The sequence below is a fragment of the Elgaria multicarinata genome, chromosome 7, assembly GCF_023053635.1.
Source record: "Elgaria multicarinata webbii isolate HBS135686 ecotype San Diego chromosome 7, rElgMul1.1.pri, whole genome shotgun sequence".
In the NCBI taxonomy this organism is placed as follows: domain Eukaryota; kingdom Metazoa; phylum Chordata; class Lepidosauria; order Squamata; family Anguidae; genus Elgaria; species Elgaria multicarinata.
The window spans coordinates 52,802,632-52,818,898 of NC_086177.1; the positions used below are offsets into that span (position 1 = coordinate 52,802,632).

Genomic DNA, 16,267 nt, shown 5'->3' on the forward strand with positions numbered 1-16,267 from the left:
CTGTATTTGGTTTGAGAGTTGTGCCTCAGCCTCTTTTGTGACATTACAAGGGATCTGGGAATATGATTTAGATCACATAGTGTATCTGTCTGCAGTTACAGACTGTCTTTCCTCATATTTGTGGTTGAGCTGGTGAAGCTTTTGTCAGGGTGGGCTACTCCTTGCAGTGTTCACCATTCAAAAGTGAGATGTAGCACTCTGTCACAAGGGCAAGAAAGGGGCTTTCTTCCACCACTTTCTTCATGGTCATCATAGCTCTTCAGTTTTTTCACCCACTCTATTTTGTCCCTTTGAATGAGGTTTTTGTGAATATGACTTTGGTGCTCTACAGTTCCATTACCCTGTACCTGTATGCTATAATAATGGTCCATTGACTGTAAATAAAGATTGACTGATACCAGATCCAAAGATTAAGAAAGAAGGAAGCTGTAGAATAAAATTGAAGCTTCTGACTTCAGTACCTCTGTTCTAAAAGAGCTAGGAAAATATTTCATGATCCTGAGAAAGTTTTTTTTTAAAAAAAAAAATCACTGTGAATACAACAATTTTTTAATGAGAATCATATTTGTTAACATTTAACAAAAGTCATAACATATGTTCATCTGATAAGGGTTATGCAGTGTCCTTTTCAAACTCAGTGACAGTAAAATGAGCGATTTCATATTCTGATTTTTAAAATTTCTTTCCTCTCTTTTTACGATGGCAACTTTTTGATCTGTTCATAGCTACAGTGCATCCCAATGAAAACACACAAGCTTATCCAGTTATAGTATGTGCTTAGGTTTGCATTGTTTAGAGCACTGCATTGTCTGCTCTTCCCATGGTCCTATAACTAGTACCAGAGCAAGGAGAGGAAGAGCTAATTTTTTTTTTAATATATAAAGCCAATGAGATTAGATGAAAGAACAAAACTTCTTGATAATTCTGTCCATCCCTTCTAGAAAGACACTAGTTAAGAAACAAGAAATATCACATTATTTTTTTCAGGCTATGAAAGCCAAGGGGTCAAGAAGTCTCTAAAAGATATTTCCAGTTGGAGGAGTACGAACACTGGAGGATCATGATCTGTGAAACGTCTTTGTGTGAAAATGCCTAATCTTTTAAACCAACCAGAAACCATCTAATCAGAATTGTAAAACAGACCTCTCAGAGGCCAGCAGTAATGCAACAAAAATATGGAGGGAGAAGTATCATAATAAAAATCTAAGCTGCAGGCAACATACTTATAGATTTGTAAGCCTTTGCTTAGTCCTTTAATTTGTTGGCATAGTTCATCAGCACAACTACACCTGGTGGCCCACAGCATTTTAAACATCTGAGTTTGTTCTCTTTAGGAGTTACCTGGGAGAAAGCAACACTGAAGTCAAAAGGGCTTACTGCTAACCAGACATGTATAGGATTGCACTGTAAATGTCTTCCAGACTTGCACTTCAGATTCAGATTCATATTAACAAAGAAAAAGTGTTTGCTAAAATAGAAAAATAAAGCTGTCACAGTAGTCAAAAATGAAAGTCTGGACAGTTTTAAAATCCTTGGTGACACATTTGATGCTGCCTGTTACAGGATATTTGGCTACAGGATATATAATGCTTTAATTTGGCTACAGGATATGTAACGTGGATTTCAGATCTTTTGAAATGCTTCCCTATACATTTAACTCCCTCTCTTGTCTTTTCTGGCTCCTTGGGTTCAGCCAGCCTCTTGTTCCAGTAATTCCTACAGTTATGTAAGCAGTTTACTTGACAAACCATAGCAAGCTGCTTATCTTGACACACCTTACTATTTCAGGATAGCTGAGGACTAATCCGATGGCTTGGCTGTGCTCACTGATTCTAGAGAGCAAATATCACTTCTAAGTCATTAAGTAGTTTTGTACGCCTTGAGTCTGTCTCTCTTTTGCTTTTCTTTTTTAAAGATTGAGCATGAATATTTAAATAAGCCCTAGGCTATATTTCTTATCATCTGTTTTCCCATTTGAACCTTGTAAAGGAAAACAGGGTATCTATATTTCTAGATTACAATTTTTTTACCTAAGGAAATGAAGAAATGACTTTCCCTGACCAATATTAGCATTAGAGTTAATTTGGAAGGGAGTGTTTCTTTTTACCTAGCCAGAACTGCTGCAATCAGTTCTGTCTCTTTAGATATATGACTGACCACTTCAGCTGGTAACAGCATTCCTACTGTCATGACAAGACTGCAGCAGCCTAGATTCTTGTTGTATCATGCTCTTCTGAGCAGGATTATATGAACTACTTCAACTGACTTTTCTACTAAAATTTATGAACTGATTCAATCTGATTCTTTGAGACTTGTGTTTGAAATAAGAGAGCTGGGAGTTCTAATAAAATTTGCAATTTTCCACTTATCTAATACTTTATCTGAGCTATTTCTGGCTCATTTTTCACTACCAAATTACTAATTTGAAATCTCTTATTGTTGATTGGAAGCCTAAGGCATAGCATTTCCCCATTACATGCCTACATCTTAAAAACAAATCAGAAGCATAACATGCAGGCATCACATAGAATGGTGTGTCTGCTTTATAATGAAAAGATGAAGGGCCTGTTCATATGTAACTCAAAGCCAATGTGATTAGCATTGGGAAGCGAACCATGGTGGGTTAGCATGTTGCGTGGGGGAAGAAAAACCTGACAACAACGGCCAATAAACCAACCCAGGTAAACACCCACTTGTAGTGAGGTTAAGGGCCCCCATGGTGGCTTTCCATGTTGTCTGTCAGGATCTCCAGTGGTTAAAACAGCAGTTCCATGAAAAACGGCATAACTGCAACTTCCAGCAATGCTCTAGCTGGCACAGTCAGGCATTCTCGATGGTAGAAATCGCTGAGTGCTGGCTACAGTGTCTGGCACAACCTGATTCCTGTTGCAGTGGCCACTGGGATATGTGGCCACAGTGGCAGGAGGAGGATAGAGTCACCAGGGAGTAGGGAGTGGTAAGTAAATCGCACTGTGTGACAGGCATGCACATTGTGGTTTTGCTAACTTTCCCTGCTTCATAGTTACCCTAACCACCCTTCCTTCCCCCAGTTGCGTGTGAATAGGCCCAAAGTCTTCTAGCTAACCTCACGATCGTTTTATGTGATATTTGCATGTCTCTTAAAATACAGCTGTTTTGAGGTGCTTTAAGCAAGCATCTGCCAATGATATATATTAGGGTGACCATATTTGGGAAACCAAAAAAGAGGACACCTAGTGTGTGTGGGGGGAAGCAGCTTTCTGAGTCCTGCAGAAAGTACGTTATTCCCCCGCCACCTTAAAGAACCCGATTGGAGTGGAGGAGGGGAAAGGATTTCATTCTGCACCACCACCATCCACTCCAATTGGGGCCTTTTCTATAATGTCCACGAATGACCCACTTTCCCCTTTAAGACCTCAATTGGAGCTCGGGGTGGGGGAATGATGTGCCTCAAGAAAGCATGTCATTCCCTCCTGCCATGCTAATGGCAGCCTTAAAGAGGAAGGTGTGTCATTCCAGGACATTATTGAAAATTATAGAAAATCCCCCGACACCATGGAAAGAACAAAAACCAGGACAAATCCGGGGAAATCCTGACAGTTTGTCACCCTAATATATATATATATATATATATATATATATATATATATATACTCAGAAGAAATTCCACTGAGTTCAAGGAACTTACTCCAACAGGGCCAGCCCAAGACATTTTGCTGCTTGAGGCAAAGAACAAGATGGCTCCCTCTCCTATTCCATGTACAAAACAGTGTTGACTCTTTCTTCAACACTGACAATGGGACATTGTCCTGTACTCCACCTGAAGGCAGCAAGCTAGCTTAGGGGGCACAGAACAGCCTGCATAACCCACAGCGCTCTCCTCCAACATTTCGCTGCTACCTCCCAACTTCTGTTGCCTGAAGCGACCACCTCACTCTACCTAATGATAGGGCCAGTCCTTACTCCAAGCTAAGTAGGTATAAAATTCCAATTAAATTAACAAGCATTTGTATGCTGTTGCAGCCCTATCTTGAAATAAATTCCATTGAAATTCTAATTATAGAATCAAAAAAATCTTTGGTTTAGGAGAACACCTAATACTTTATTTGTTAGATTTGTATTCTGTCCAACTGGTCAATGCCTGCAGGGAAGTTTACAATCATAAAACCAAAAAGTCAATACCAACAAGCTAACCAAAATTAAAACAAAATAATAATGAAAAGCCAGAGTAACAGATCAAATGTAGAAACTGTGTACATTGTTGCTACTCTGTTCAGGGAAGCTCTTTGATATGGCAGAGGCTTTCATGAATGGAAGAGATGGGGAAAGTGATTTTTGAGAATTCTCCCCTCCCTTTGTCCCACCCCTCACTGTTCTGGAGCATATTTTTGAGGGACGCACAGACTATAATGACTAGCGAACATCACTTCTCCCTTTTCCATTCATGGAAGCCTCTACTGGATCACAGAACCTTCCATGAATGGAAGGAGTTCTGTGAATGGAAGAGCAGCACTGGATATAACCTAATATGCCTACACAGTCACCCATGCACCAAAAAGCATTTATTTATTTATTTATTTATTTATTTATTTATTTATTACATTTCTATACCGCCCAATAGCCGAAGTGGCAAGTTAGGGCAGCTTTCTTAACTTCCACACCATTTGTTTAAGCAATAAACATTGTAAATATAGGCCTTAGCTAGACCTACCTCATAGTCCGTGATGGAAGAGGGAAGATCTTGTGTTGTGATTAATGCGAGATCCCTCCTCCATTTACACGTGAGGCACGACGACCTCAGGAGTAGAGGTGTTGTGCCCACCATTATTTTAAAAACAGGAAGGCTCAGCCCGGGACCATGGAAAAAGCGGGCCCAAAGGGGAGGGCGAGATCTTGGGGCAAGGGAGGCATCATCCCTCCCTGATCCCGGGATACCCTGTGCGTCATGTGGATGCACAGGGACGATCCTGGGGTTCGCCCCAGGATTTCACCTGGTCTAGCTAAGGTCATTGTCTTCAGTCTTGCATATTGTGCTCACTTACAACTTGGCCTCCATGCACCCACACTTGGCTCGGGTTTTTCAGGTCCAACCCTTTTTCTCTGCGTGGCCAGGTCCTACAGTCTCTGATAATAAGGAAACATAGCAGCCAGGACCAGGGTGCCAACAGGCACTGAAGCAGTCTATAAGGAATGAGGCAGATATGAAAATGTGGTACTAGGTGTGGTTGAAAAATGGTTCCAGATCGCACAGCATTAGTCATCCAGGATACCTTTGAAGCATCTATGCCCAGAAAACCTATTAGAGCAAAGATATTGGTAATAATAGCAAATATATGATGCCTCTGCCCATTCTTAACCTGTATTAAGGTTATTATTATTAAGATTATCAAGGTCTTCAGTGGAATTCTCTTGTCATGTTTCTCTGCTCACTTTACTTCTTACAATGCACATGAAATGTGGGTGGAAAGGTACAAGCCTGCATTAAATCTGGGTTTTATTTTATTCTGTTTTGATAGATGGGATCAGCATATACCTGTGATCAAACACCACTGTACAGAGTAAAAAAAAATCAAAGCAAATATGAAAAAAGAATCTGTCATTCTAGTGAACTAGATTATTATTTTTTGCACAACAAAGAGAAGTATCTATCTTGACATAGTTCTCCATATTCCATATATTCAGTTACTTTGGTACATATCCGTTTGCTCATATTAATACACTGCTACTTTGTTAAGGAAACTTGTTAATTTGGCCTGACCACTGGAGCTGAGGGAGAGGGGAGGCATGGCACAACTTTAGAAATAAAAAAACTTGAAAGTACTCCAGCAATTTGTAAATACTGAGGAGTTTATTTCCACGCCACATGGTCTCAAACAGACTCTTAAAACAAGACCAGTTACAGTTTAATATGCCCAGAGTTCTCAGTGCGTTCCCCCAAATCAGGGAAGTTTTCAATAAACACTGTACATAGTCAGTTAAACACTTTGAACCATTATTTAAAAATTTTGTTTGTACAATCAATGCAAGAATACCAACATTAAAAGTACAGTACAGATAAATTCACAACAGTATAACAGTGAAAGAGATCGAGACGCATTGATGTGACAGTGAGAGTACACTAGCAGTATGTACATGCACTAAAGTGCTAGGAACCTAAAGACATGCAAATCTTTTGTGTGTATATTGTACAGCTCACTTCATTAAGACCGTCTGAGGCTCCCCCCTCTTTTCTAAACATTTCTTATTCCCTGCAGTCCCCTCTAGTTTATTTAAGACAACTCTAGTCAACTAGTTCAATGGCTTTCTTCACTACTTAAAATTTACTGCTCCAGACATGCTAAAGCACCTTTATGAATTTCCTTTTTCTTTTTCAAAATAACAACCGAGTAAGATTAACAAAATTAGATTCCAATTTCAAATCAAAAAGACACAGAAAAACAGCCAACAAAACCCAAACCTTAACAGTGCAAATATAACAGAAGGCAGTCAGTAGTCAGAGAGCAAGAGCGAGCGAGCAAGCGAACACATTCCATTTCCCTTAAGACGCAAAGTACGCTTATTTAAAACCTTACCTTTAATTGTATATCTTTTAGACCCTTTAGTTAATATACTGTGTGTAGAAAAGATGGAGGCAAAAATAGTTTTCTGAGTTATGAAAAAAAATAAGTTATTACAGGCACATTAACTGTTTCATTCCAGAAACATCTGTTTCTCATGTTGTACACTTAAGCAGCTGTATTCTAGAACATTCTTTTGACTTCTGCAACTTGAGCTCTTCTCACTGACAGAGACTGGCCATGGTAATGGTGCTACTATGCAAAAGACAGTGAATTATTCTGTGATAATTCATGCAGACTTGCATCACTGGTTTAGGTTCTCCAATGGCAGTTCCTCGCTTCCATAGTCCTCCCCAGTTAACTGAGACAGTGAGGCAGTAGGGGGATGTGAGGCCCATCGGGAAGGTGGGCGCCGATTTGCTGGTCTCTCTGGTCGGGAGAAGCAGGATTCTAGGGGTGGAGCTAGTGCGGAACAAGGTAGTTCCTTTGTTGTGGGGAAAAAATGGAGAGGAACAAAATTAACAATTTGTGTATTGCACAATACATTACACAATGGAAGAAAACAAATGCTAAATCTAAACGTAAGTAATTTGGGGGGGAAAGAATCCAAAGCAGAAGCAAACTCATTTTTGTAGTCTTAAATCTTTGACATTTTCCCCATAACCAGTGAAGAGACACATGAAAGAATAAAGTGAAGAGTTTAAATGGATGGGTGCATCTGACAGTCACTCGCTAGTATTCTTTAACCACAGAAGGAAAGATAGGGTATAACTAGACAAAACAATGTTAAGACCCACACTGAGTCCTGCCAATGGGTCTGGGGGTGGGCAGTTTAAGGTACAATAAGAGAAACAGGAACTGAAACCTCCCCTTTATCCACACTTTATTTATTTATTTACACTTTCCCACCTAAACCCAGTTTTTATACCAGTTTTTCTCCCAGTGGGGGTTTCTTCTGGTCTTGGAGCCCTAATTGTGAGAAAGATGGCTACAAAATTATTTGGGAGGAAGAGGTTGAGTAAATAGGGAGAATTAACTCTATTCCACTTGCTCATAGTGTCATTCAAATTGTGCCCACTCCCCTCCACACACACAAACTGCCTTATAGAGGTTTGAAACAGACCAGAGTCTGCACCACATGCCTCCTGCTGTTCAGATCCAGTTTGGCCCAAACTATCTGCATGCAAAACCAGGAGAATTACTTGAACATGTTCATATTTATGAATATTGTTGCAAATGGAGCTAAAATAAATGATCAGAGGCAGCTCTGTTATGTTAAGTGTCATCCAAATATCTGAAGGTAATTCTCAACAATTTCAGATGTTGCATTTGGTTGTGAGCTGACAATTGGTCAAGTTCATTTCAGAATAGAGTCTCCTTACAATTATGATGAAAGAAAACTGAATAGAATCTGTGATTCTTCTCAGTGTACTGAATTTAAAAGCCGGTTGGACCAAACAGCAACAAGACGATAGATATTACTAAGTAACACTATGGACTTAAAACAGACGTAGATAAACCACCATCATTGAATGGCAGTAGTAAAACAACCAGTATGGTGTAGTGGTTAGAGTGTTGGACTGTAGTTCTAGTCCTGGCCTAGCCATGAAACTCACTGGGTGACTTTGGACCAGTCACTGCCTCTCAGCCTAATCCACAGGGTTGTTGTGGGGATAAAATGGAGAGAAGGAGGAAGATCATGTAAGCCACCTTGCGTTCCAAGCAAGTGGAACGAAGGCAGAATATAAATGCAATAAATAAAGAAACAATAACTAAAGGTGCTTCCAAACAGATGGCTTGAAGTGCTTCCAATCCAAAGGCTTGGCACAGTATTTCAACTTTTTATTGTTAATGGATTTTTGCAGAAAGAAAAAGACAGAAGAAGCAGTGGGAAAACAGAGGAGGGGTTCACATGGAAGACATCATCATCATCTGGACCCCTGTAATATTCTATGAATGAGGGAAGGCAAATGCATGATAACAGCCTCCTCTGGAAACACCCCAATTTGCTCTTTACAAGGCGCTCCAGGTAGTTCCAGGTGTGGCATTTTGTTTACTTGAACTGACAAATCAAAATCTTCATTTGACTAGAGCTCATTTGGATGGAGTGGTGGTGATGATGGAGATGGATTGTACATACTGATCAATGCTGGCGGCAGAAATATGGTGCCACTTTCAAAATCTGTCATCTGAAGTACACTGCTTCCATTGCTTCATGGCAATGCCAGCCTTGGGTATAGCCCAAATCAAACTGCAACCCAGGTGTACTGAAGAGGAAACACTGAGGACAGGGGAACTAAACTGAATGGATTGAAATTTCAATATCAATTTGCATTGGCACAATATGAAGGCCTGCTTTCCTTTGGAGTAGGCAACCTCTAACTATAATGTTTCATGTTGGCAGTTTATTTATATTTAACAACTGATTACGACTGCTCACGATTATAGGCCTTCCTACAGAATGGACAATTTTTCACACACCTGGTGTTCCAAGGACTAACTACAGACGTGTAAAATTGCCAAAGCGTAAGATCAGAATCCTCTCAGCTTTTCACTATGTACCCTAAGAAAATCTAAAAGTAAAAAGGTGCTAAGGTTGTCAATACATAAATGAGAAAAGTACACACTGGGGGTGCAATCACTATTCAGGTGAGAGAGTCATGTGCAAGCTATACTAAAATAAGACCAAAATGTACACTGTCAGTAGACAAAGCTGGGAGTTAAATACCACATAGGAACAGTTATGGATTGATAACAGACAAAGCCACAAGTCAAATGGAGTGACAGATTTACTATATCACACCATAAATATGGAGCAAAGGAGGCGAAAAACTGGTAACACATGAAGTCAACAAATGGCTACTGAGTGGTCTTGAATCACAATCTTAATTGTGTTTACTGAGAAGTAAGACCCACTGAATTCAGCAGAACTTATTCTCAGGTAACTGCACATAGTGGCCTTAGCTTGACTTACCTTTTAATCCACGAAGGAGGAGGGAAGATCCCGCGATGTGATTATCGTGAGATCCCTCCTCCATTTACACGTGAGGCATGACGACCTCAGGAGAAGAGGTGTCGCGCCCACCATTTTTTTAAAGCGACAGGAGTGCACGAGCGCCGAAAGCTTTTTTAAAAAACTAATTTAATTTCCCCGCTCTCCCCACCCTACCCCTGATGGGTGCAGCTCCCAGCTCCGCGTGACGAATCACGCGGAGCCAGGTCAACCCGCGGCAATGGTTCTGCAGTCTCGGGCTCAGCCCGAGACCGCAGAAAAACTGGGCCCAAAGTGGAGGGCTCTATCCCGGGGCAAAGGAGGGATGATCTCTCCCTTATCCTGGGATCCCCTGTGCGTCATGTGGATGCACAGGGAAGATCCCTGGGTTCGCCCCAGGATAAAGCCCTGTCTAGCTAAGGCCAGAATTGCAGACTCAGACAATAAACAAAGGAGAGAGAAAGGACGCACAAAAGATGAATATCATGGAATGAAGAGAAAGAGAGAGAGAGAAAGAGAGAAAGAGAGAGAGAGAGAAAGGTTGCATTCATGGTGTTGTCTTCAAACTACCCTGAGGGTTAAAGCCCCTTCACTGTAAAGAGGCATTGGCCACCAGAACACTTTCTGGATAAGGTTCCCAGAAAATACAGTAGACAGACTGTTTACATCTGGTACATATTCTACATTTTGTAAAGATGAGCATATGTTGAAAACTCAGGCCTTAAACAAGGACTAAATCTCATTACCATCAAGACAGAACGTTTCCCTTTACAATCATGCTGAATTGAGGCCTCCGGCGAGACCACATTACGCCAGTCCTTTTACAACTTCATTGGCTGCCAGTCCAGGTCCGGGCCCGATTCAAAGTGTTGGAACTAACATTCGAAGCCCTAAACGGTTTGGGGCCAGGTTATTTGAAGGAATGCCTCCTCCCATATGTACCTGCCCGGACCTTAAGATCATCCACAGTGGTCCTTCTCCATGAGCCCCTGCCAAAGGAAGTGAGGCAGGTGGCTACTAGGAGGAGGGCTTTCTCCGTTCAGGCACCCTGGCTGTGGAATGAGCTCCCGAGAGAGGTCCGCCTGGTGCCTACACTGTACTACTTTCGTCATCAGCTGAAGACCTTTTTATTCTCTCAGTATTTTAACAACTAATTTTAACTTACACTTAATTTTTTACTGTTTTAATTCTGTATTTTAATCTTATATCAACTTCTGCTGAGTGGTTTTATCCTGGTTGTGCTTTTTATACTGTATTTTGTATTTCTGTTTTTAGATTGTGGGTTGTTTTATTATGCTCTTCATGGTTTTAATTTTTGTGAACCGCCCAGAGAGCTTCGGCTATTGGGCGGTATAAAAATGTAATAAATAAATAAATCAGGAATGCAGTCAATAAAATGGCAGCAATCAGAGATTTAAGATTATTATAGAGCTCTTGTATTGGAAACTAATCAAGAAATAACCAATAATATGTTGATACAACATGTCATACGTTAAAACTGCCACTGTGTGGAAATTTAGTAGCAGAAATTCCAGGCAGCTGCCATATGGAACGATGGACTGAGACAGTGTTTTTCCAGACTTAAATGAAAGTTGCAGCTTGATTCTGTTATGGTTACTCTGAGGGCTATCCTTATAGCCACATTTATTTATTTGTTTTTCAGTGGCCTTTCTCCTATTTCAATCAACGTTCTATCTCAGCTTTAACAGAAAGGCAGAATAAGGCCCCCATTTTTTTTTCTGCAGTTCACACAGTGTGCTTCAATTATATTGTACCTTCAATTAGATAATGCCTTTTTTCAGTGGTTAACACCTGGTAACTTTTTGTCATATACAATCAGGTCTCATTCTGCTGCTTACTGTGTCTCTTACAGGGGAGAACTTAAATTAGATGCTCCAATGCATTGAATTTAACAGGTACGCATAGCATTGCAAGACGTAGTGAGCATGGGATCCCTACAGCAGAGTTTAGGCTGCCCTTTAATGCACAGAAGGCTGATTCAAAGTGTAGACAGTATGTTTATTGTGTGTTTCCTGGGGGAAATCACTTATGAAGCAAGTGCAGTAGGGATACACGTAGGGACACGCATAAGGGAGACACAATCGACTGTGGCTCCTCAATGTGTTCATTGCATGTTTCACAACACACTTTTATAGTGTTAACTGAGAATTATACACATGTGACAAACATGCCTTCTGTATAAACCTGGATTGCACCTGGTTTACGCTATTATTATACTGGTTTATATTATTTACTTATAGGCTAACTTTCTCACAAGTGTGTGGAGTGGGTGAGAAAATATTACGCTTTCAAAGGACAAAATCAAATAATACTTTTGGAGAAGGAAACAATACCCACCCACCCTGGCGACTTGTATGGAACTGTTATAGAAAGGATAAAATTACCTTCCTTTTTCTTTCTTTGCTGCTTGATTTAAACAACACATACAAACTACAACACAAGGTTCAACATTTCAACTGTTGCATCTGCTTCTTCTACACCCATGGGATTAATTCCATAAAGCACTGAGTGGTTTCATCTGGATCATGACAAACAGTTAAATGCTTCTTAGGGAATATAAACAGGAAACACCACAACATTTCTTCCCACAGTGGGAACCCATCTTCCCACACTCACAATGCACTTGACAGAACACTGATTCAGTCATTGCTCTTGCTACTCCTGCTTACATCAGGCATGCTATATTAGGGTGACCATATGGAAAGGAGGACAGGGCTCTTGTATCTTTAACAGTTGTATAGAAAAGGAAATTTCAGCAGGTGTCATTTGTATGCATGCAGCACCTGGTGAAATTCCCTTTTTCTTACAACAGCTAAAGCTTTTTTTTTGTATCTGGTCAAGAGAGCAGGGCTCCTTCAGCTTTAACTGTTGTGATGAAGAGGGAATTTCACCAGGTGCTGTATGCGTACAAATGACACCTGCTGAAATTCCCTTTTCTATACAACTGTTAAAGATACAGGACCCCGACCTCCTTTCCATATGGCCACCCTAGCTATATGCCTACTTTATAATTTTAAAGTACTGTATTTACATTTAGGCTGCAATCTTAGGGCATAGTTCCCATTGAACTCAATATGATTTAACTGTGAGTAAACATACTTAAGGCTGCAGTGCCTGTTTCCCCCTCTTGTTCATAAAGTGGAATCCCTTTTACAATAGACAAAAAACCCTGGGAGGGAAAAGCTCATGATATCACCACTCCCAACCAATCAGTGCTCTGCATAGCTGGATTTTGCTACAAAGACACAGAATTGCTTTCCCCTGTGTTTGAACCTGCCGAGAGGCTTGTATGTTTGAACACAATAAGTGTGTTTCCCCAGCAGCCCCACCTCTCAAATTATGTATATTGTTTTACACACCCTTAGGAAGGATTCAGACAATGACATAATCATCTCATTCTGTGGAGCTTTCTTCTTATTTCCTATCTGAGATGAGAAAGGGGAAATCACCATGCAATTAAATTTTTTGCAATGACTCATGCTGTAATGGCAACCACCCCATGACTGAATGCATCCTTAGTTCTGAAAGACTGAATGCATCCTTAGTTCTGTAAATACTGGGCATATATATGGAAATGCTGATTCCTGCCATTTTACTTTCAGCCACTTGACTTCTGGAGCTTTTACTGACCTGATCTTGTGGATGAGCCTAAATTGCCACAAGAATAAATTGTGCTGCTGTAGCTCAAGCATTATCCTAATCCTGACAAGTGAACAAAAGCAGCTGACACTGCCCTGTTGATCTCAAAACTGCAAAATTATGTTAGTGGGTGCAAGAAATTATGGGGAAATGTAGAATGACAAAGACTAAAAGAAACCCCCACCTTTAAAACCGCACTATGGCCATTATGGGCACAACCCTAAACCTGGAGGGGATCTACACGTCGTACTGAAGGCGCTTGCGTGCGCCTCCAGTGCGCCCTGGAAACGATCGTGTAGATCCTGGCTGGTAAGAGGCGGAGGAAGAGGCGGAGAGCTCTCTGACCCGGGTGGCTCTTTCCCCGGCAGCAGGAGGCCGGCGGGGTGGTGGGCAGCGGCGGTGGCAAGGACGCAGCCGGATTCCCCAGCCGCCTCTTCCTCCACCTCTTCCTCCGTCTCTTACCAGCAAGGATCTACACGATCGTTTCCGGGGCGCACTGGAGGCGCACGCAAGCGCCTTCAGTACGACGTGTAGATCCCCTCCTAGTAAATATGCACCGAAACCAATTTGGTTCAGCTGAGTCCTATGGGATGAACCTAGTTTAAGAATAAACATATTAGCTTCAATGATTTGAGAGTGACTATATGAATCAAGTTCAATGGGAAATATATCAGAAACAGAATTATCTAGGGGTTAGATGCATCCTAATTTAATTAAAACCCCTGTCAGTTCATGCCAACCACAAGGATGCTGTTGTTTCTCCAGTTTACATTTTTCCACCAACTAAAAGTGTTGTTTTTTTAAAGTAAAGATTTCTGGAAACAAAGGTAGAAAGGACTTACAGCAGTGAGGCAGGCAGGGTTAGGGTCCCCAGGGGGCAGTTAGTAAGACAGTTTGGTTCTGGACATAGACAGACAAAGGAAAAAAAGAGAGGAAGTAGTTGGAAATAATATTTAAGCCAGAGATTGGTAATCAGCATTGAAGAGCTCTCCAGATTTCATTTATTAGAATTTATTTTGTTTCAGCCTTTATTGGAGAAGCTATGTGAAGGAGGAAGCAAACTGCTGACATCACATTGAGAAAGCAAATGGGATACACCCCCCAATTTAGCATTGTTTCATGTGTGGGTATGGCCTTCAGAGTACGATTAATTTATAACAATGAATGCCATCTGTCCAAATCTATAGCAACCTCAGAATAACTAATTTCCAATGAGAAAGCTAATAACTAACCTCAGGATAACTAATTTCCAATGAGAAATATATATATTTAAGACCAGGAATGGCTCAATATTGCTAGAACAGGAAACACTGGGTGGCAAATTGAATCTAGAAGGTATGAATTTGATATTTGTCTTTGCCTCTTAGCTGAATTCAGGAAGGAGTGATACAGGAAGTAAGGCAAAGAAGGCATTTTTAATGCTGTCTGTTATTCCTGTGGTCAGTGGAAACTGTCAGTGGAGAGCAGTGCAAGCTCCAGGTTTTTTAGGGCCCTTGGGCAAGACATCTTCAATGGGGCCCCTCCTTCACTATTTTCTCACCACCATTGTCAACAGCTGGTATTGCTCCTCATCCTCTTTCTCATTATTTCTAGAGAGAGAGAGAGCCAGTGAGCAAGTAGGCAATAGCATCTACAGCTCCTCTTTCTCAACACCACTGTAGTATGAGCCAGAGTGAAAGACAGGTGAACAAGCAGGTTGCAATGGCGAAGAGGAGGAGTAAATCCAGAGAGCCTGGCCACTACTGGGCTGTGGGCTCTTTGCATGTGCCCAACCATACCTACATGTGGAGAATGCTGGTGGAGAATGCAATAGGTCACAAGTACTATGTTACTTGAACAAAATATGAAGGGAAGAACAACACAGCAGCTAGCTTTCTTGACAGATACTGTGGCCTGCTGGATTTCCTTCAGCAGGTCTTCTCTTTCCCAGTCTCTTAAAAATATTGTAATTGGTGATGTATGCAAAGTTTTCGCTAGCTCAAGGGTGGGGAATTGGTGTTCCCCCACCCCACCCTGTCTGACCAGACAGAAGGGTTTTAGTGCATATGATATACTACTCAGAAGTTTAGTAAAATGACAGATCAGGCATTCTTAAAATTGAATCTTGTATATATGAATTTAGTATATATCTGTTGGGACAGGTTAAAACAAATTATGCATTTCATGTGTGTATACACAGTGCACATACGCATGCATATACACACGAGTAATCAACATTTTAGCAAGTCTCACAGAAAGTATCCAACTGGATTATTTGAAGAAAACAATAGTAAGAAGCACAAATGAAATAGCAACAAGCTTCTAACTGGCATTCCATGCAGGTATTCAAAATCAGTAAGGCATCATGCCAGCAGAGCAGAAACAAAATCTTCCTTCGCTATGACTAGACTGCTGATTAGGAAGCGATAGCAAGGAATTCCCACTGCCAGAATCAAGGAAGTAGCATTACTGACATGATGTTTTACTTTGCACACCATGCCATTTTAGGTGCAGCTTAGCCACCAAACTTGAGCAAAAATGTTGAACAAGGTAATCTGAATGGAAGCCATAGCAAAGTCACTTCCTAAGCTTATTTGCTATAAATGATCATTCCATAAATCCTTATCATATACTACATTTAGAAGTTCCCCCTTTGGTTAAACTTTTCAAAGTTTACCATCCCTCTTAGAAATGTACATATCTGTGGAACATTTAGGATACTAGAACCATTTACCTGACAATAAGCCCTATTGAACTCAATGGGGCTTACTTCTGAAAAGACAAGTATAGGATTATACTGTAAGAGTTCTATTTGAGTTCAGTTAATGTAATTCTTGCAATTTCCTCTTTAAGCCAAAGTGGTAAAGAAACAAGGCTGAAAGAGTGTCTTGCTCAAGGCAGCTCAGGGTCATTTTGTGTAGCTCCAGAAATGAACTCAAGCAATATTGAAGTAATATGAGGCTGCAATCCTATATACACTTACCTGGGAATAAATCTCACTGAACTCAGTGGGACTTACTTCTTAGTAGACATGCATTTCAGATCAATTGTAAGTCTGTTGATGTGAAATAGCTGCCATCTTGAAAAGATCTACTCATAA

The 16,267-nt window shown here is 40.8% G+C and overlaps 1 protein-coding gene across 1 annotated transcript in view; it reads right to left on the reverse strand.

Annotated features, from left to right (window-relative positions):
* Nucleotides 1–5,815: 5,815 nt before the first annotated feature.
* Nucleotides 5,816–16,267, reverse strand: part of MTCL1 (microtubule crosslinking factor 1) — a 123,700-nt gene continuing 113,248 nt past the window's right edge. The window contains 2 exon segments of the mRNA XM_063130572.1: nucleotides 5,816–6,842; nucleotides 6,844–7,020. Coding sequence (XP_062986642.1) covers nucleotides 6,792–6,842; nucleotides 6,844–7,020 — 228 coding nt within the window. The 3' untranslated portion in view covers nucleotides 5,816–6,791.